This window comes from Diorhabda sublineata, chromosome 9, assembly GCF_026230105.1.
Source record: "Diorhabda sublineata isolate icDioSubl1.1 chromosome 9, icDioSubl1.1, whole genome shotgun sequence".
Lineage (NCBI taxonomy): Eukaryota > Metazoa > Arthropoda > Insecta > Coleoptera > Chrysomelidae > Diorhabda > Diorhabda sublineata.
Window position 1 is genome coordinate 12,034,002 of NC_079482.1, and position 23,636 is coordinate 12,057,637.

A 23,636-nucleotide genomic window follows, 5' to 3' on the forward strand; every position below is an offset into this window, starting at 1 on the left:
CGAGGTCTTCAGACAAAGAATGTCTGTAATAAGATTAACTATTTTCACAATATTCTGAAGATGACAAAACAGTTCCTGTTTGTGAACATTTGTTTGTGATTAACCCCATCATGCCCAGTACCCCATCTTACACCACTAGAAATTCCATCTTACTCCACCAGGTGAGGTGAGTTGAATTTTTATTCTGTAAACGGAAAATATTTATATATATATATATATATATATATATATATATATATATATATATATATATATATATATATATCTGTTTAAGCTACAATTCTTATTTTCGTCTCTCGAGCAATTGCTATGGGTTCGATTTGGTTCAAAATTAGCATACATGGATTGATGTTATTAGAGTTTGGTTGAAAACAAATGAATATTTCGAGGAGTCGCAGTGCAAAAAAAGTGGTTTTTGACCTTTGCTCACCTCTGCAGTACAAACGAAAAGCGACTGAAAATTGAAATTTCACATGTAGGTTCAATTAGTTGCGAGATGATTTCCTGTCTAAGTTCGAAACTTTCCATCTCCACCCCTCTCCATTTTATGGTCATTTTTGTTATATTTTCTTAATTTTTGGCCAGAAAAATTTTAACTAGAGGGTTCGAACTTCGCATGCAAGTAGGGGTGATGCTGAAGAATTGTCTTTCTCAAGTTCAAAGTTTTCTTCTTCAGTTCTTCTAGCACAAAACGCCCGAAATCATTTTGATCGTTGTAATTGTTGAACTGGACCGCCTCCTATTTAATGAATAATACGAGTATGATCGTGGGTGATTTTTTTTACTTCCCATTTTCGAAATTTCTTGTCATTATGACAATTTTTTCTTTGTTGTCAATTGGAATTGAACAGAGGGTTCGAGACCACCGGGTCTATTGAAATTATGAATTTTCATTCGAGAGAGAGAGTTAACTTGTGAAATGAAAAGTTATTGAGGAATAGCAAATTTTCCATATAAAGAAATAAGATTGAGAATAGATATCATTTCCAAGAAATTCATTTTATGGAAAGGTTTTTTTGTGTATTAGTTAAATTCTTCATTCGACGAAATTCGACTTTCGTGATGGAGCTCTGCGGCTCACGGCTTTTTTTTAAACTGAAATTTGTATTTCTTGATTCCAAGCTCTTTATTATATTATTTATCTCTAAATACCTCATATCACCCCACTCTCCCCTATCTCAACATTATGTTGAACTTAATTGAAATTTTCTCCTTGGTGAACAAATCATCGTTCAATGTTTCATTTTGATGGTGAATGTTGCTATTTTGCGATATCATCAACTTGCAAAAGTTGCTGGAAGTCGAAAAATAATATTTTAGTGGAGTTATTCCATATAGTTGTGAAAAAAACGATATTTCTTACAATTGTTAAGCTCTTAAGAATAATACTTAAGTAGTAAAGCTCTTCTGTGAACTACAGACTGATGGGCCAATATAGACCAGTAAATTTGAGTCAAGATTTTTGAATGTGGCTTAGGTTAGATAGGTACTTTCGCGGTCCCGTCGTTTTTTTGGCTCTAGAAAATCGAGAAATCGTCCGTTCGTTTATGAGTATAAAAAAAATGAAAACTTATATTGGTTTCAGGTCTTTAAATGTTCATACAAATGCACTAATTCACGTATAATTGTTGATAACTTTTGTCCAAATAATCAAATGAAGTAGTTATATTATTATAATTCACATAAAAAACGAACAAATTGAAAAAAAAATTATACAAAAATGTTTATTTATCATGTTTTTACAATCAAAAATAATAACAATTTCTCTTAAAATTGACCTTTTCTCACATATAATCGTTTGAACCTTTTTTATTAAGTAATCATTAAAGTTATATGAACAAAAACATTCTCAAAATCACTCATTGTAATCAAGTGTACATTATTAAAGAGAATTGGGAATGGGGCGAAGGGCGTGAACATGTGTTCTGAATTTTTAGTACAACCCCCTTCCCCCCCAACCTAGCCTAACTTAACCGAACCTAACCAATATAAGCTTTCATTTATTTTATTCCCATATTTTTTTTTCATAAATCCGCCGTAAAAACGAAGATTTAAAAAAAATTCGTCGAAATCGGATGATTTTTCGATTTTCTAGAGCCAAAAAACGAGGGGACCGCGAAAGTATAAAATTACCATATATTTATTTTCGAGATAGGTAATTTTTATTCCTCTTCAACTTCTAATCTAAATAAAAATTTACTTCTGCATATCAATAAATTCATAACCAATCAAATAAATATATTACCTCTTTAATATAGATAACACCTGTATTAATGGAATATCTACGGAATGAAAAGTAGCACCTTCAGAAACCATACAACGGTTTTAATTTTCTATATCCGGTTAATCTTTTAACCGAACGTTTACGTTTCATACGTAAACGCTCGAATATGCCACAACTATACCAATTAACTAATGTGATGTGGAAGTTCGTTTTTAAAAACAAAAATTCACTAGTATTTTAAAATGATTACAAAAGAATTAATAAAATGAAATATTCTAATTTGGCGAAATTGTAAAATATTTAGTCTTGCTATGTCGTCTGGAAGGGATGAGATTAATTGTAGTTGTCACAGTAATGCGTAACAGTTTTTCAATTGAAATTGAGATTGTCACTAAATTCTTCATATGGTTTTCGATAGCCAACGTTAAGATCGGGAACCGTCGCACATCGCATCCTTAAAGTATATAATCACAAACCTAAGGCGATTTTCAATTTTTTGTTCATAAAAAAAGATAAACGAATACGAGACTACAAAAATTATGAAAATACTGGAAGAATAATATCAGTAAGATATCAAAATAATATCTTATATGACAACATATAATGTAAATGAAGCTCCCATAAATATCGATAAATCACTTTCTACTGAAATTCTTTCTATCAATCATTTGAATCTATTGATATTGAAAAAGTAACCTCAAACTACTGCCAAACTGAGAGAGAAATTATTTTTGTGATATTAGCGAGTTTCTTTAGACATGTTACTTTTGTTGCCTTTTAATCAAATGATATAATTTTTGCTTATTTAATTATGTAGTAATGTAGATTGTACTTATTTAAGAGTATTGGATAGATATTTTTTTATATGTACTGTTTTGTATTATTTGATTGTTAATTTTGTGATAGCATCTAACTTATAAAATAAATGTTTTTTATTTATAATCCAAAGTAATTTTTTTGTAGGTTTTATTTGAATTGTGTGAAATAATTATTGTGAATATTTTACTCGTCTTAAACTGTTGCTCTGACAAAAAAATTGTTTAAAGGAGCGGCAATTTGTTTTTTTGTCCGAGGCGTCTAAAAAGCTAAAGTGGGCGCTGTTCAGAATCAAGTAATAAGGGAAGTAAAAATTTGAACAAGGTCTCTCTGATCAGATTCCATAAAGTGAAACAAACAATTAACAATGTGATACTCAATTTATTCGTACATTATAATTTCAATGAAACTTTTCAAGTACCATTGAAAGAAATGGCTATAATAATTTTTTCTGTCGTATTTACTAAAATAATGTTTTTGCATAACTTAACGCTACAAATTGATACAAGTTAACTTAAAAAGGACGTTTTTAAAATGAAAATGTGAATAACCTGTTGTATTTATGTAGTTGTGTTTGATTGTGCGTGTTGAATAAATGGATTAAACAAATTTTCTTATTTTCTTATTGAAAGTTCACTGGAAGAATTATTCAAGGTTTCTCCTTGTAAATACAATAAGTTTCTATCTATTTGTTACCCTTGTCTAGACTTCTGTCCAGCTGTATTGAAAATTTTAAGTTAACATGTAGTACATTTTATAAATAATTATGACCACCATGGGTCGATAAAACTAAGTTTCATATTAACTAATATTCATCATATTGTTGGGTCACATGTGGAATAGGCCTTCGTTGTTGTAGAGAAATGTTTATTTCTTCAGGTGACCTAAATACTTGTTGTGGTCTTACAGTTGTGGGAGATACATAATTTGTACGTTGAGACTGTCCAGTTACCCGAACCTAAAAGAATATTTCAGTCATGACAATAGAATATGCTAATACCTATTTATCAACATATTTGAAAATGTTTCCCATTGACAATGGAAATACTCATAGTGAAATTGATTATATATAGGTAATTGGTTGAGAAATTAAATAGATTGTATAGAATAGATCAGAATGAAAGCATTGCAGCTTTAGCTTACATAAAATAAAATGAAGTAAACGATTTTCTTTTTACCAAACCTCATATTGTCAAGTGACGAAAACAGAATTATAGTTTTCAAGTTATTAGAATGGTTGTAACGAATTTTTTATACGAAATTTAAAAAAAAAACAAATTAATAAATTCCAATACCCTATCTTTATTCTGAGGCAATCCCTTGGTATAGAATTAGTAGTATAGTATTATTCACAATTCAAAAAAGTGCCCTAACTACCGAACAGTAGTACAAGGCACTTGATATATAATATTACTCCTTTTGTTTTTTGGTGTTTTAGATTTTAATTTAGTGAAATAATTTGGATAATGTATTTTGTCCTAATTGTGACGCTGTCTACATAGGGCAAACCTCTCAGTATTTAGAAAATACACTAAGAGGTCATCGATAAAAAAATAGAACTGCATTAACGATCCATGAAATATCAAAAAAACATAAATTCAATTATAAAGATTCAAAAATTCTTGAAACGGAATCTAATACACGAAAAAGGGAATTTTTAGAAATGGTTCACATTCATAAGAATGATAAATGATAAAAAACATCTAAATAATTTAAGTAAAATTTATAGCTCTGTTTTGTGAATTCTAATAAATCTAATTTATTTGAGATATGGAAACCAAGGAAAAATTAATTTTTCTTATTGGAACAAAGTTCTAAGTTGATTTTATCCTTATTTTGAAATTCATGATGAAAGTGATCTATAGATCACCTATATATATATATATATATATATATATATATATATATATATATATATATATATATATATATATATATATATATATAAAACTATACGTCCCAGCGAAAACTGAACTTTAACGAGTTGAAGATAATTAAATTTCCTTTAACTTTGCCATTAAACATTTGAACATTTTGTCGTACGTTGCATAGTTAAGCCGTTAGAGGGCGCGCAGAAGATTCAGAAACTCATTTCTTGCATTTTCTGGAAAGCTATGCTTTTTCGGGGAAAATAGTAAATGACAAAGAGCATATAGAACATAAGATTTTGCACAACTTTTGTCGGAAACATTTTCTCCAGTTTTTTTTAGTTTCCCTGCTAGAGGTCTGTAAAAATCATGTAATTGGGTCTTTGCGTTTCTTCCGACCCTTTGGCGAATAACTTACGATTTTTAGGGAAAAATGGATTGAAAAGGTGTATAGTACAGAATTCTTTACAACTTTTGTCGGAAACGTTTCTTTGATTAGGGAGCCACACAAAATTTTAAAAAGTTAGTTCTCCGAATTTTCGAGTATGTTTTCTGACACGTGGAGTGTATTTGATGGATTTAAGAATATGGAAAAGGCATAAGAAGTTTCTAGTAGAAAATTAACCGAAAATTGAGAAATATTATTCTTATATTAACAAAAATTTGAATGTGATTCACAATTAAATAACTATTGATACAAATATTGTACACCTCACATTAAGTAGAAAATCTTGGTCCAATTGCAGTTTCGTTTATATGCTAAAATTTGTCTATATCGATATACATATACCCTACTTAACCCAAAGAAAAATTTGAAAATGATACCTCTGGAGAACATTCTTTCCGAGAAACGAATAAATAAAAATATACCGGGGACATAACATTGGAATACCAAGATTATACGTGAACGCATCTTCAGAAACATCGACAATAAATTCGACATCTGTAATTGCAACTGTATAATTAAAAATGCAACCAAAATTAAACTAAATCATCTATTCCAATAAATAACATACCCTTGTAAGGTATAAATACAAGACGAATAAGGTGGAAAAAATCTCGTAAATATCACTCATACAAGAAACCGACATTCACACAGAGAAGAAACAAAGAGATATTTCGCTCCACACTCCACCACCTTTCAAAAGATTTGAGGATGCCGGGGACCTACCAGCTGTCTTCTGCTTTATGGTGCAGCTCCCAGTTATCGGTATACAGGGTGCGCAGAAACAGTTCCCAGAAGCATCTATATACAGTGTGGCATATATAGCCGAATACACGATTTTTCCCGAACCTCCAGCGGTGAAACTAAGCAGAGTTGAAAAAACATGTTTCAGAGAAAAGTTGTGTGAAATCTCATGCTCTATAAGGTTGCTATTTAACTTTTTTCCAAGAAATGAGTTTTGAAATCTTCTGTGCGCCCTCTAGCGGCTTAGTTATGCAACGTACGACCAAATGTTTAATGGCAAAGTGGAGGAAATTTAATTATCCACTACTTTATACACAACTATCAAAAAAAAACAGAAAAATCGTTATGCCTAGGCATTATTTGATAAATAACTATTACACTTGTTAATTACTAAATTCTTATTCAATGGTATACTAATGTATTACTTATTATTATTATCCAATTTTTGCTTCTACACAAACTGTCTAGAAGTGACACAAGCCTACTTAAAAAAAACGAAAAATTGAACTCTACAGAAACTTTCTAATAGCGTCACAAGCCTACTTGAAAAGAAAACGAAAAATTGAACCACGGCTTAATTCACGAATGTGATTGTGATATTAAGAGATCTTTACGAAAGCGGGTCATAAAGTGTATTGAAGTAAATGGTAGGCATTTTGAGCATTTGCTTCGAAGTTTTTTATTTTTGTTTTTAAATTTGTTATTGTTACATATTTAAGGAATAATAAAATTTTTTTATGAAAAAATGTAAAATCATTGAACTTTTTAGAAGCAAATAACTCGATAACCGATTGAGTTACACGAATCAAAGAAGAGTAACTTTTTTTTTGTAGAATTTAACGCTTTTTAATATTTTTTTATTATTTTAGTTGTAAGTTTAGCTCAAAAAAAGTTTACTTTGATTTAATTAACACAAACAAGTGTAACTAGCGCCCTCTATTAGCAATGTTAAATTAGAGTGACAATTATGATTCCTCATGCCAAAAAACGTAAAATTGCCAATTTTCAAAGAGAATTATGAAAACATAAAAAATTATTGCGAAAATCAAAATTTAAAATAAATATATATATATATAATCATTATCTCAATCCCTCCCCCATTTTCGGATTGCAGTAGCTCGAATTAAGTTTCAGACGGCCAAAATACATCGGAATTGACTGATGTTGTTGCTGTAGATAAGATTTCTCTGAAACACCGATTTTTTGTCTTATTTGAGTGGACTATATATAATATTTGATAAGTACCAAAAATCGTAGATTTATGGCTATTTATTGAGAGGGTATCGGACAGAGCCGCACTATTATATTATAATATTTGGCATTTTCTTTATAGTCCTAAAAGAAATTTGAATTTTATAAAATTTATTATATTTTAATACACACTGTTTCATCTCGAAATGAACTGCCTCGAAGGTGTTGGGACCCAGCTAAGGCCAGGGATGAAAAATATAAAGGTATGGTTTATTTATCACATATCACTTATTAGCTAGGGACTAATCAAGAAAAGTTATATAGAAATTATATTTCGTGGACGTTGAGTCTTTTTCTACGCAACGTAGAACAGGTAAAAGATGGGTAAAATAATTAAAATGTGTTATTTTCTTGATTTAATTATTCCGAAGATGAAATTTGTTGATAACATTCAATTGATTTCAGGAATATTGAAGAGGGGAAATGACGAAAAAAATCTATTCCAAAAATTCTTTGTAGTATTCCAAAAATTAAATACGAAATATATATTTACTTACCGAGTGTTGATGGTGTACAGGAGTATCGTCTTCTTCAAATTTTGATCTGTATTGTTCAGGGTAATATCTGTCTGAATATTTCAATGTCACATTAGGTTTTTGTTGATATTCTTCCAAATTAACTGGTTTGTACAAGAAATCGTTGACAAAGTGGTAATCAGATGATTTTTCACAAATGTTATCTCCGCCAGGTGGCATACAAATTAAATGTACCTAAAATATACTTAAAGTGATCAGTTTTATACTGTTTTACTTCTTACATTACTTCTTATTACAAATTTTATTCTTCATTTTGAAACATACAGTATAATTTTCTTATTAATGTTAATAAATTCGAACTCTCGAAATTTCAACTCTCTTCGAAAAATTTTCAAATCTCCTACCTGATGGAATGTAAATCCTTCGGGACAAATCCAAGAATGCTTCGAATTTTCTTGGCAGTAATGAAAAACTTCACATCCCAAACCCTCATCTGCATAATATCCAGTGTGTCTATCGTTGCAAGAAAATTTGGATTGTGGTAAAAGTAAGGAGAGTCTATCGGGTTCTTCAACATCTTCATTTTCGTCTTCCAATTTATTAATTGCCTACAATAAAATAGTTTTTCATAATTGTTTTCTACCATTGCTATTAAGTTCAGCTCCTGGTGATGAATACATAAGTAGTTGAAAGCTAAGAAATATTTCAACAACCCTTGGTTTTTGTATTTTGAAATGTCACAGCCAAAAGAAATATAGGTATGGATAATGTATTAATGTATTTATGAAAATACTTGTGATAACTGAATGCCTGGGCGTGAATTTTGGAACTAAGACAAAAAAATGAAGGGACTTTAATAGATAGGAAAAAGTTGGGTGTGCAGAAAACACAATACTTGAGTGACGGTGAACAACACTATCAAAACAAATAATACAGACTTCAATAAACTCTACGTATCGGTTCTGGCAGATCAACAAGAACAAATAGAGGATAGGTGATATGAACACCATCATTTTATTCAATTTTCCTACAAAACGGCAAATTCGAATAATAAAAAAATTGAAATGTGTTCGTATTCGTGTCAAATGCGCATGCTCGACACCCTGAAAATTATCTGCACACATTTAGCATTTAATTGTATTTTGGTTCTTCATAGATGTTTATACGTAGTGATCTATTATCTGAGATTCCTAGTATTATATATTATATACGGGGCTGTATTGATATCTAGATAGCCTAGACAAGTCCCATGCATAAACAAAATATTGCGTTACCATAGCAACGAACAATAACTAATTAGAAGTGTCAGTGTGAAGTTTGACGTCAAAAAAGTAAATCAGAGTTACCCAATAAATTGAAAGAGAAAAGATGTCCGCCGAAATTGTGAAAATCAAAAAATTGGAGTATCGGGCTATCTTCAAGTACCTGTATTTAAATGGGTTAAGAGGTAAGCAGATTAACGAAGATAAGCTTAATGCCCTTGGTGATCAATGTCCTTCGTATGCGACCCTGAAAAATTGGACTGCAAGCTTCAAAAGAGGTAAATTTTCCATTGAAGGAAACCGATCGGGAAAGCCAGTTTCTGTGTCAGTCCCCGAAAATATCGATGTAGTTCATGACATGATTTTATAAGACCGTCGTATTGACCTAAAACAAATATCTGAAGCACTGAATATTTCATACGCACGCGTTCATCATATAGTTCACGTCAATTTGGACATGAGAAAAATTGCTGCAAAATGGATCCCCAAATATTTGAATGTTGACCAAAAGCGTGCAAGGGTAGAAGCATCGCGTTCGATCTGTGGTCGATTTGAAAACGATGTAAACTTCTTAAACCGAATTGTTACTATGGATGAGACTTGGGTACATTTCTATGATCCACAAACAAAGCAACAATCGATGGAATGGCGACACTCTGGTTCTCCAAGACCTAAGAAGTTTCCTGTCCAAAAATCTGCTGGAAAAGTTCTTGCTTCAGTTTTTTGTGATTGCCATGGAGTAATCATAATTGATTTTTTGGATAAGGGTAGAATAATAACTGGAGATTACTATTCGACACTACTGACCACTCTACGGGAAAAAATTGAAGAAAAAAGACGCGGAAAGCTATCCAAAGGACAACGCCCCTGTACACAAATCTCATGTTGCCGTGCTAAAAATTCGTGATTTAGGGTTTGAATTACTAGAACACCCTCCTTATTCACCAGATTTGGCTCAGTCCGACTATCATCTCTTTCCTCAACTAAAAAAAAGTGTAAAAAGTCGTAAATTTTCTTCTAACGAGGAGGTAATAAAAGCTGTGGAAGTCTGGTTTGCGGAGCAAGAAGAAACATTTTGTTTGAAAGGTCTAGAGACGGTGCAGGTTCGCTGTAATAAATGTATCCAATTAAGAGGAGAATATGTTGATTAATAAAATATTTTGACATTGAGATTTTGTTTGGTTCTATAGTAAGCAAAGAATTTTTCAATATATCCTCGTAATACCTAGTATTGAACATTGAAGAAAACATTGAAAAAACGGTATATACGATATTCGATAAAAAAATATTCTATTGAATAAATATACATGTAGAATAAATGCCTCTATTCATCTTGTCAATGAACGTTATAAGTCTTTAAGTTGAAAGATAAAACTCAGATTTATACATCACGCAAGTAGGCATACCGTTAAAAAATAAATGTACCAATTAGGATGGTGGAATTAAAATAATCAAATATTCAAATACGTATGTATGTAACCAACAATTTTCTGATCGTACCTGCAGTTTTTCGCCGAGCTGAAGATACTGTTTTTGTGGTATCCTTTTCTCGGAACCAACAGTTGGATATTTACCAGCAGACGCCTTGATTGGAATGGGATAATTTGAGTTAGGGATGAGTGCAGATCTAAAAGGTTGATGGGTGGCTTTAATAGGTACGGGGTAATTCTGATTAGCATATGCTGCTCTGTCTTGACTGGGTTCGGCCTCGCTAAAATAAAAATATAATGTCAGACATTCACAAAATTTAGTAGAGCATAGTAACAACAAAACTTGCTTATTCACACTATTCTAGGCAATTTTTCAGCTTCATGGTACTATTCAAGTAACTCCAATCAAGATACAAAAATTAATAGAAGGATTATTCCCAATTTCAATCTTCAAGCAAATGTTTTGAAATGTAAAGTTTTATAAATTATTGAATATGGAGATAAAGGAAGGAAATAAATGGAATGTACTCATTTATTGAGGAAAAAGAATCCCAACTTGCCACTCAATGCACTAAGTACTATAAGTGAAATATAAAGACATTTTAGAGAAAAGTGTCATGTGAGAAAAATAAGTAGGTATCGACAATTTCAGTAGTGAAGATATTAAAATTATTGTAAGCTATTCAAGAAAATCCTATTATTTCTTCTAGATAGATTCAGGAATTAACATAAATTGCATTTTCATAAACAATCCTACAGAGATGAATTGGAAATTGCAAACTGCAGTTTATTGAACGGTTTATAAATGAAATGGAGAGGAATAATATTCTTAAAGGGAAGATGTTTTCTGATGAATCTACAATTTTGTTAAATGTTGAGGTGAACCGACAAAACTGTTCATATTGAGCTGGGAGTAACCATGCTGGGAAAACCATACTCAATGCCGAGTACAGATCATAATATGTTTCGTCTGTTACTTTCCACAAAATTAATAAGTTCGCCGTTTGAGACTTAAAAAATTTGAGTGACCATGCAGAAAGTTACAATATTGTGAATATAAGCTGAATAGTGGAATGACAAGATTGATCACTATCATACTAAAGTTCACTTCCATTAAGTTCCAGCGCTCTATCTATAGGACGTTCAGTATTCTTTTTTTAAGGGCTTTTAAAAGTAATTATTAGTATCCATACACAAACGTCGTGAGTTATAATAACTTACTATAATAAATTGGAAAATATTCTTGGAATTATTTATGAACCGAATATCTAAGTAGTTCTGTGCTTTTGTACAAGCCAATTGGCCGCATTCCATTATCGCTATTAAAAAAATGATCATTTTTCGTTTTTGAAGTAGACATTAAAAAAGGAGCAAATAAGGAGACCTTTGTGTGGATATTGGATATTTCAATGATAATATATAATCGAGCAACTATTAATCTTCTGACAGAGATTGCAACAATGCAACAGAAAAGTTTCCAAGCTACCGGTACTATAAGAAAGAATAACGAGTGTCACAATTTATATTGAAATATTCCAAAAGACTAGAGGAAAAGTTCACGAATTTGATTAAAAATTCGACAATACCGGCGAAATACTTTTTTTAAAAAATGACAACAAATATTTAATGATCCACGGAAAATTGATACTTCTACTTTAAACTTCTATATACACATATGTATACGAACATAAGTTAGTTCACAAAATTCTTAATAAATAATCATACTACTCCTGAAACAGAACATCACAGCAGCATACGTAAAACTAAAAAGTGAAATTAAAAAACAGTCGCCTAAGGTATTCACTAATCTTTGACATAACAATAAAGGTCATTCTAAGTAATGAGAATAACAAAGAAGATACTTATCAATGTCTAAAATTCCACTCAAAAACTAATTTTAATCGGCCTGGAAATGAAAACTTTCATTCTAGGTGGCAAAATATTTTCGATAACGAGGGTAATTCGTAAGAAATATTTAAGTAACCTCACTTTGAACAAACTTATCACTCACACAATAAAATTCCTTATTTTCGATATAAGTGGTATAATGTGGAAGATATGGTGTAAGGTACGGTTTATAATTTTGTAATATCAACACCATATAACAATACCTTCAAATACCAGCGACTTATTTCTAAAACAAAATAAAGAAAAACTATCTCAATTTTTTGGGTTGTTTAAGAAATTTAAAGAAGTTTCCTGGGGAATCACCAATTTTGGAAAAATTTCGAGTTTGGGTTTAATGAGTTAATCTAATAACAGGTCATAACAGTTTAATCAATTATAATTAATTTAAATGAAACTAAACAAAGAGTTTTGAGAAGTGACTAATATAAATAAAATGAGAAATTATGTAGGATTAAAAATAAAATCTATATGATAAAAATTATCGATACTAATATACAAACTGATTTGAAAATAAATTATTGATATTCTCCCAATGCAAACGGAAGCATACCTGATTAGATGAAGCCAGAAATAATAAGGAACTGCGATCTTATTGTAATTACCAGAGATCTGTTCTAATTTATCACACATCTAGATCTAAAGAGAGTCAACTCAAAAATCGACCGAGTTAGCACACCATCATATACCCGATGCGCAAACCTATTGACCAATGAAACTGCTACTCGATGCTAGATGGCGCCGAGTCTCCCTTTTGTTCAACAAGCGACATCCGCTTTCCTTCCGACAAAATAGGGATATTGCTAGTTGTAACCAAAAATACAAGTGTACGTGCCCATTGTTAACAATTTATAGTAGTTACTCGTATTTTGAATTAACGCTCTGTAGGTGGTTAGTTGTTAGTAAATCAATACATTTTAAGTTAAACCAATATTGCTGGCAAGATGAGCAAATTTTTCATTTTCGTTTTGGGTTGTTACCATATTTATGAATCATTTTCGAATTTTGAGTTAACTCTTTTTTACTGATTCATATTTTAAGCGCTTATATTATTTCTTTAAAAACCTACCTAAATTAAATTCTGCTATTAGCTTTTGACTTTGAATTTGAATTTGAATAATGGATTTTTTTGACTTTAATGCAAATTTCAGAGCTAGCTTTTTTTGCATGGTATTCCCCAAATATAACTTTACAATATTACTAATGGGATTAAAAATACTAAATTCAAGGCTATTTAAATAATTTTTGTGCACATGACCTTTCAAATAAGTTCCATAAATATTGCTCCTTTTCAGGAAAACAATGGGACATGGTCGGTTCTTGGTAAATATGATAGAAGAAAGGGATAAAGAAAACAAAACTCCTCCCATTACTTTTACACATAAAACAATAGATAAAGAAACCATCACGCCTTCCATCATTTCTACACGACATGAAACACTGGAAGAAGAATTGAAGATAACGTCAACTAGTGATAAAGTTTCATCTCAGGAAACTCATCCCGTCTTATCAGTGGCTATTCTGGCACACCAAATTATTTTTTTCACCAATCGATGATATTGATGACTCCGATGAGGATCCTAATTTTCAATTGGCTAGCAAAAGGAAGCTTCCACCTACCTCCTACCTCCATCGGTATCGTCGTCTTTGTCTAACACCAGTTCGTCGGATACAAAAAATGATAAGTAGAAGTAGAACCTCAGGGTGCTGTAATTTTTCTGTCATTTTTTGAGTTGTACATTGATAAACAATATTATGAGGAGTTAGTAATAGGAACAAAATATGAAGAATAAAACAGAAACAATAAATAAACAATAGTAATCATGTGAATTAACGATATAGAAGAATATTACCTATATTACACGTCTAAGAAGAAAAACGAACATTTTTGCTTAAGAAAACCATTTACTATTTTATTATAGGACATTTTCAGTTTACCTGTCGTTGGGCTCCTCTTCATACAATTGTTCCGTTACCTCACTAGTTTCTGTTGGTAGAAAATTTCTTAGTGTAGATCCAAAACCTCCATTATGAAGATTTTGTACTTGTGCTGACTTCAATTGTGGGTAACCAGGAATTTGCGTAACTGGTTCTGACAAGCATGTTGCTATAAAACAGCATAGTGACAAATATCTTGTCATTCTGAAAAAGAAACTATAGTGTAGGGATTCCATTGAAAAAAATATATTGATTGTATTAGATTGAAAAGTAAATTGTCTATTTTTCATAAAGAAAAGCAAAAACTGTTTCTCAAAAAATATTATATAAAAACGTTGATATTATATATAACGTTAGATATTATGAGTTTAAATATCCGTGGATCGATAAAACTATCATTTAACAACAAGCAACAACAAAAATTGGAATAGTTTCATTCTAGGAAACCAGTTTCAATGTTTGAGATAAACAAAATGTGGAAGATAATGCATTCTATTTCAACAAATAATTTTCGACGAAACTGAAATATTAATTAGCTTTGTCTATAACAACCTACACTGGACTCAATTCAAGTTTTATTGGAACAATCAAAAATTGCAAACAGTTCCTACTTAAATGTCTGATAAAAATTAATAACAGAGCTCAAAAAATTTGATAGCCGGACTAACAATTAGATATAAGACCATAATTTACAAAACAAAATGGATTGTATTAGTCGCTTTTATATAGGCTCAAAATAAACATTCAATCAAGATTTAAGCGAAAATGTTTATAAACTGTATGAGAAATACCATTTCATTTCAGATTATCTTCCTGTTACACCCATGAATGAGTATAATTTGAAACCTATTGAAATCGTCCTATTATCAATTAATATATTGTATTAAATTTCATCTGATTTTTATTTTTAATGTAATGTAATTTTTTGCACCAATGTAGAGATTTTTTCATTGTAAAATCGTCATTCAATGCGTGAACACCGCAGCCGTTCGACAAGATAAGCATTTTAATAACACTTGTAATCTATATAGTTGTATAACCAGTAGTTACTGAAATAGTTTCAAGTTGTAAGGAGTGTTTAATCTTAATTTGAAATTTAACCAATTGGTTATCGAACTTGTTCACTTTTTGTTCTGTTATATAACAACAAAATTAAATTTCTTTTTACGTAATAAGAGAGAGAGTACAGTACCTACTACCTACTCAACTTTAGTGATTTTATTAAAAGTTTTTAATTATGCGGAATTAAATTTCTAAAATTTAGGTAAAAACTTAGTTGGAAAATTGTTTACGTGAAAATACAGAAACGTTTGAACAACCACATATTTTAATAATAATAAAATATTGACCTCTTCAACCAAGTTACGTAAGAATGAAACAATCCATTACTGATAAAGAAAATCAACAATATTCGAACAATCTCCAAAAGTTTTATTCTCAGAATAATAAATAGAGGTGAATACTCATACTCAGACGCATTACTCCTATGAACCAAATTACATCTATAATGAAAATATGACCACAACCAATTTATATGATGTTTGTCCCAAAAAAACACATAATAGATTAACTAGATGTATGTAAATATACATAAATCTAATTATAACACCCCACATTAAAATAACAATAGATTATGAATCACATTTACATGGACGAAACTTGCTACAACCGAAAAAGTATTGAAATTATTTCGCTGGGTTAAGGAGTAATGTAAATGTAGTAATTCACTAAATTGAGCTCTTAAATTATAATTTTGGAATGAAAGTATTTCAACATTAAATCATTCATTAGACTAAATTTATTGCAAACTAGCAGCAATAATATGCGGAGTTACAAAAAATATGTCAGCATTCTTATAAGCAGAAGTATGTAAACTGAAATATATTATTTTATTCGACTCAATTGTAGAAATTAAAAGCATTTGCAAGCAAATGCAAATAGAAAGGAAAAAGTTGTCACCTGAGGTGAAATTAGCCAGAGGACAAGAGCACAATACAACGCTGAAATTTAACAATTTAATTGTAAATAACAAAATTTAGCGAGCAGAGACATATATGGATGAAAAGTCGAGAGAAAAGACTAGAAACTTGCAGCGAACCGTCGTTCAGAAAATGGAGGATGGAATAAAGAGAATTAAGTCAAAAAACTATTAATCAAAAAAAACAACATAAATATAATAAAAGTCGAAAACAATAGAAATAAATTGAAGCACATAGTGAGAATGTCATCATGGAATGTAAGGGCAATGCTAGCAATAGAAAAAATCTATGTACTGACAGAGGAAGCTTAAGACGAAGGCAAGATGTATTTTGTGAAAAATTGGTCAAGGTATGCGAGGAGGTCATAAAACGTGATACAATAATAATTAGAATAAGAGAAGAGGAATATAGGAAGAATAAGAGAAGAAGAATACTTAGTAGCACTAGTATTAAACATAACAAAAAGCAGAAAATGAAATGAGCAGAAACGTGAAACGAGTGGGGACGAATACAGAAAAGAAATAGAAAAGCTAAATAACTTTTCATAATTCAACATTGAAAAAATTCCGGCATATCTAATTGTTTGCATACTATAAGCCAGAATTAAATCAATCAATCACTAAAATTCTTCAATTAAGATTACATTTATTTTATTTCATGTCACTGGTTAACTTACAACTAAATTTTAAGCCTATACAAGATGAAACTACTTACACAAAAATAATAATAATCACAATTTTATTTCTTTTTGAATGATAAATCCAGTGTTCCGAGTTAAACAAATTGTCACTCTTGCGCATTCATGAGTATCATGGTTTAATTTAAACAAAAATGCATAGTAACTAGGTCTTTAAATCATGATCGTGTTTGTAATGTTACTGGATTAAATGTGTATATATCTATAACTAGAAGAAAGACTCCTAGAAAGAAGAGCCAGTTATCCTACAATGTTTTGCATTCAAATGATAATTACCTTGACCATTAAAAAAGTTTTAATATTATTCAAATCTACAATACAGATCATATGAAATTAATATTTGACATTAATTAATCTAGCTAAAAATAATAACGACAATAAAGTTTTTTTGAAAACTTCGAATTGCAATAAACATTTATGTGGTAATAACTATGGCTCTCGTACATAAACCACTCGTTTCGTGATATTTTTAAATTGTTTGACTAAAATTACAAAAATTCGAGAGAAATCAGGAGTGAGAAAATCAGTTGTGATTATCGCGTATATTAGAATCGGTAGACATGACATTTAAACTTTAAAAACTAAGAATTCTAAAACAAAAATCAAAAAAAAATTTTACTGACTTAGTTACAGCAGCTATTCTTATATACAATCAATCAATTCATTCAGTAACACGCATTACCCCTTTTCCTTTATGGAACATGAAAATTTAAACCTACATGGAATCGATACTGGTTCACAAATCTATCAAGATTACACAGAATATAGAAAAAATAAATTATACCACTTTTTAAACGATATGTAATACCGAAAACAGATGTAAAGTAGGACCGGACCGGAAGTCTTTCATCACGTGACAGAATCTGCTATTTATGGAACACATATTTTCTACATACTATTTATCAAGAGAAATCAAACATAACAACATTTTATAATTCCTAAAATTTCGTGAAACGGAAAGATTACACTGCTTATATATTAATGGTAAATACTGTTTATAATTTTGTACAATTTGTAAATCTCTGTGGAATTTACAAAACCTACAAAAAAAACTAAAGGAATACATGTGAAACAATAATACAAAAACGTCCTGTGTTCTTAACCGTTAGATTGAAGTCAGCTTACACTTTACATGTAGAATTTATTACCTATAATGTGATTTGTCATAAGTTGCTTATACTATTGCATAACCAATAGGATAGTAGGTTAACCTTATGAGGATATCATTTGACGAGGTGGACGCCACCAATAGATGGCAGTTGGCATCCACAGTATGTCTTTTCTTACTGTACGTCGTAGCTTGAATTACGTGTTTTCTTAGCTTTGGTTGCCGAATTACCCCAATAACAGATGGCGCCAAAATTATTTCAAATATTATATTCAACCCTTAAGCAGTGTTGTAAAGTTTCATATTTTGGGTGCCTATAGCAAAGTTGCAAATTGAGTTCATTATTGTATTGTGTTCGTTGGGTTATTGTTGAGTTTCGTTAGTTGTACATTTGGATTATTTTTTTATTTGAGAATCTTTGAACTTGGATATATATATTTCATTTTTAAGATGAGTGAATATTATTACAATTAATATACATCACTACTCTCCTAGTTAATATATTCAAATTATAAGAGGCGCTAGATGTATAAATGCCACAGCTTACAATTTCGAAAAAAAAAACTGTACAATTAGCGAACTACTTATTAAATGTATTTATATAACAAATAATCACTTCTGCTTTTAAATTTTTTAGAAATGGCTGGAAATAAGTGTGTTTATTTCAATTGTGGACTAAGTAAGAGATCAGATTCTACAATTAAAATGTACCAATTTCCTGTGAATGACCCTGCTAGATGTCAAAAGTGGATCATACACTGGGGTCAGTTATTCTTAAGACAATTATTTTTCATAAAGGAATAAAAAATAGTGAATGTGAAATGACTGTTTATAAATGTTCAATACTAAACATAAGTAGGTATTTAATTATCGTCAAATAAAAGATAATTCGTCCAATAGTTTTTTCTGATAATGATTTTATTTGTATTATGGTCGCATTGCATATTATACGAGTACAATGTTTACTACAAATTCCAAATCCATTCAATCTTATAAACTTATCAAAAGTACTTGAATCATACCTAAATTTAAACTTAGAAGCCACCTTTGTAGTAAAGACAGAATAGAATAAAACATTTTTAAAAATATTTCAAACTTATACATAAACACAACTAACCGAATACAAAGGACTGAACTTTAATATTTCATAAAAATTGAAATAGTATTTTTTGTTATTTTTTTATGTTTATGAACTAAGCACACAATAATAAGGTAGTGTGTCTGTGTGTTTATATTTGGAAATGATCCTGTCAATGAGGCAAAAATTTCACCTGTTCAAATGTATATAGACTGGTTTTTTTATCACATATTACATTATGGTTATAATACTATATTCTATACCATAAAAGATTGACAAAATAGTAAAAATTAGGGAGAAAATTATAATTTCCTCCATTCTCAAGTTATACTTGAAAATTATGCTTTTGTTTTATCCAGCATAGAATGTTTGAATGAAATAATATCAAATACTAGTTTTATTTAAATACAAATTTACTATAGACATGTACCAACCAATCTTCGATACGACGTTTCGTGCCTTCACGAGGCAAACAATAGGTTTTTAATGAGGATATGCTTATTTATTATAATTATTAGTTAATTTAAACGATTTAGCATACTTTTATCTCGAATAACTAACATCACTGATGATTATTCTTAAATACGTTTCTGTCGTAGATACTCGTATTGATTTTGTCAAAAAATGTACTGAGAGCTTCACTTTAAACATTACCTGGTGTTTTCGATATAAAAAAGGACTTTTTTAACCAATGTAATGTCCCTCCATAATATAATCACCATTTTTGTCCTCGTATCTATTAAGGGTAAAGGGTAAGAATATGGTAATGCCATATACCATCTTACGATTGTTGAATACTTTCAATAAAAATGAATTTTAGTTAGTTTCAATCTTATTATATATATATATATATATATATATATATATATATATATATATATATATATATATATATATATATATATATATATATATATATATATATATATATATATATATATATATATATATATATATTGCAAAAAACACATTTAACAAGAGATAATTTTATTTGCTAGTAAGTAGTAATACATACTTGGTTCAGATAAGTAGACCTTTTGCCTGCTTTAATTATATCATTAAACTAACATATTGTTTTGTATGCATTTATGGTCTCATTGTAAAATATAATTTCTGAAAGTTGAAGGTAGCAACAAGCTCCTCAAGTACATTTTTTTATTCGCACATTATGAATGAATTTATCATCCCAACAAATATTGATAATATTGATTTAAAACTATAGAACAAATTAATTATTTTTAAAAAATGTTACTTATAAAAAATCCTGGAGAAGAGCAATTTATATTTTCAACTATAGTAGTTGGTGTCTTTTTTGTAACGTTATCGCTGTATTAAATATGACGCTTGCCTACTACTGATGTACCATTCCGCTACAAAAATGATGAAGGTTCAGAAAGTAAATCGGATAGGAAAAATTTGGATGAACAAATAATCCAATTGAATGTTTCCTCACATCCACAAACATATTCAAATAGTGATTTTATTGCCCCCATTCATTCCAGAAACATTGACATGACAGATAGTTCTATCAGTAACCATGAAGATGAAGAGTGGTTGAAAGAGTTACAGAACCTTCTATCTTGTTCTATGGGAATTGGAGGTAGGAAGCAGTCATTGCAAGAAGAAAATGAACGGTTGAGAAGGGAACTAACCAATGCTAGGAAAAAAGTCAATAACCTGAATACTCAATTGACAGCTACAAAAAAAAGGATTATGAAAACACAACTCTCTGCGAACGTTTTGTATGGACAAAGAACCCTCACGAATTTTATAAAGTCTCTTGTGAATATGCAATTACGACATAAGATGAAATCCTCATGTTTACTATCTAAAAAGAAAACTGCCCTGTCATTATTTTATAAAGAACCTAAGACGTACAGATATTTGCGACAAAAAGGATTTATTTTGCCAGCAACAGTGAAATCATGGGTTGTCAATTTCCGTTGCAAACCTGGATTCATTTAAAAAATTTGTATGCACCTTACTTTAAAGGCGGATACGATGCTGCGTTACGAAAGGAAATGTATTCTGATGTTCGACGAAATGTCTATTGAGAGGAATCTTGAGTACAACATGAAAATAGATTTAATTGAGGGTTTCGAAGATCTGGGCGAGTTTGGAAGAAAGCCTTTCCCTGCCAGCGAAGCTGGTATATTCATTCTGTTTTTTTTTTTGGTAAATCAATACACAATCTTTTTTATGTCAACATTTCGGTAGCGTTGATCCAGCTACCGTTATGAAGAATAATGTTTTATAAAATTGTTGGTCCCTAGCTGACATTAATGAAAAAAATCGAAAACTATAAAATCAACAATATTATATATTATTATATATAATAAGATGGTTTAAGACTGAAGCAAAAAAATTGTCGTACATGTTTCAAGGTCCATTCACAGTAGATTATATTTTCGATAAAAGGTGAATATTGAAATATTTGTGTGGATTGTGGTTTGATTTCCAATATTCAACAACAAAAAGAATAATGAATTACGAATAATAATTAACGTTTTTATTTAAAGTAGGTGTTTCAATAGTAAATGTGATTACTTCACCCAAGAATATCTAGAGGTGATCGCGAGTAGATTCTACATGTACTACATTTTTGGGGTTTTACATTCTTCTTAACATGGATTCAGGTTGTTTAGTGGATTTTGTCCATTTTTTTCTGTGGCCAAAATTAAGAGCTACTTTGTATATATTTTCTTGATAACACATAGTCCAAATGGGTCGGATACTGGTTATAAAAAAAATATTAGAATGTGAATAATGTTCCGAAGCAACACTATCAAACTTTTTAACAAACATTTTGAGAATTTGAAAAAGTTTTAAAATTACAATAAATTTACTCAATTTGTTGGCTATTCCAATTTCCCACAAGGAATATATACAGGACCGTACTACTTGTAGTTTCTGGTAATTTTTTCAATCGCTCAGTCTATAATTATTATAATTTTATATCAACAATTTCATGAAAAGTCTAATTATTATTATTACTTTATTCAATATCTCTGTTCCATATTTCCTAGTAAATTCATTTACTAAAACTTTGAGTGTTTTATTTAGTTATCTAATATGAAGGATGCAATTACCTCAGAGCAAAAATCCCGTGATTCCTGACGTTTATGCCAAAATATAACATTTTTTTTATTTACATTCATTTATTTCAATTTATTCATAATGTACTTCATAACTTCACATTGTATTGAAAATACCAAATTTTAACTCATCCTAGTCTATTTATATCTGTCTGTTTACAATGTAACTGAAAGTCCAAGCATTAGGTAATGTCATAAGATGTTTATTGCCCAACCGATCTATGACCTGTTAGAACCTCCATGCTAAAAAATTATCATCTAGGTATCTTTAGAATTATAAGCAACTAATAGATTTAGTAAGTTCCGAATATTGACGACGGCATTTCTTCAAGAAAGGACATATTGCACCATTGAAGAATTCTACAATGTCATTAATTGAATTATTAGTACGATATTGTAATATGATACATTTAGTATATTTCATCTCGTTACGTTTAAAATTTAGTATAGTTAGAACTTTTTGCAAGTTATTGTTTTTGATTTTATCAAATATATTAATACAGTACGAAAGCGGGACAAAATCAAAAATATTTTTCCCAGAAAGAAAGGGGAAAATGTATAAATCACATAAATCAACTGAAAGTTAAAAAAAACATACAAAATAGCCAGGACTTAGTTTTTCGCCTCTTCAAAATATCATCAAAATATGATATTTCAAAAATACATTTATGACCGAGGTTCTGAAATCGCAAATTCATATTATTTCAGTCACCAAAGGAAAGTATATATATTTTATATACCTTGGTGCATGATTCTTCTTTCTATCCCAAATTTAAGTGATTAACAGATTAATGGAAAATTATTTGTTCCATTTGCTAGTACTACACGAACTCATTACAAAAATCTTTTTTTTTATACATTGAAATTGGTGACAAATAATTAGTAGTGAGATTAAGTTTATTTTCGGTTCAAGATGAATACATGCTATAACATTGATATTTCAAAATACGTCCTATCTATCTTTTGTAAAGATTCCTATCGAATAGGTAATTTGTGTCACTTTTGTAATAAAAAGTAAAATCGGCAACAAGGTACTATTGGTTCGAATTTCGAGGCTAAAGAAAACTTCACATTTAGATGGGATCTTTCCAAAAAAATTTAGTTGTTGAAAATAGTGCTGTTTATTTCAGATGGCACTAAGCTACGGGTCATTTTTATAAAGAACGAGCGTAATAGTAACTAGATGGTATGTGAAATTGCCTCAAATGGTTTTAACATTGTCACTGTTCTACTATTCTATTCTTTATACAATGCTCATACTGTGGTATCTGAAATTCTTAGAAACTGGAAAAATAAGGAAATTTTCTCTACTGGATGTAC

The 23,636-nt window shown here is 30.0% G+C and overlaps 1 protein-coding gene across 3 annotated transcripts in view; it reads right to left on the minus strand.

Annotated features, from left to right (window-relative positions):
• Positions 1–3,401: 3,401 nt before the first annotated feature.
• LOC130448959 (uncharacterized) overlaps positions 3,402–23,636 on the minus strand; it is a 32,152-nt gene continuing 11,917 nt past the window's right edge. For 2 of the 3 annotated variants that reach the window (XM_056786579.1, XM_056786578.1), the window contains exons 3-7: positions 14,360–14,563; positions 10,587–10,797; positions 8,229–8,432; positions 7,846–8,058; positions 3,402–3,998 (exon numbers count right to left, since the gene is read on the minus strand). In XM_056786579.1, the coding sequence (XP_056642557.1) occupies positions 3,846–3,998; positions 7,846–8,058; positions 8,229–8,432; positions 10,587–10,797; positions 14,360–14,562 (984 nt within the window). In that variant the 5' untranslated portion in view covers position 14,563 and the 3' untranslated portion in view covers positions 3,402–3,845. Of the gene's footprint in view, positions 3,999–7,845; positions 8,059–8,228; positions 8,433–10,586; positions 10,798–14,359; positions 14,564–14,915; positions 14,939–23,636 lie in introns of those variants that run through there. The other variant, XM_056786580.1, reaches the window with a different exon arrangement.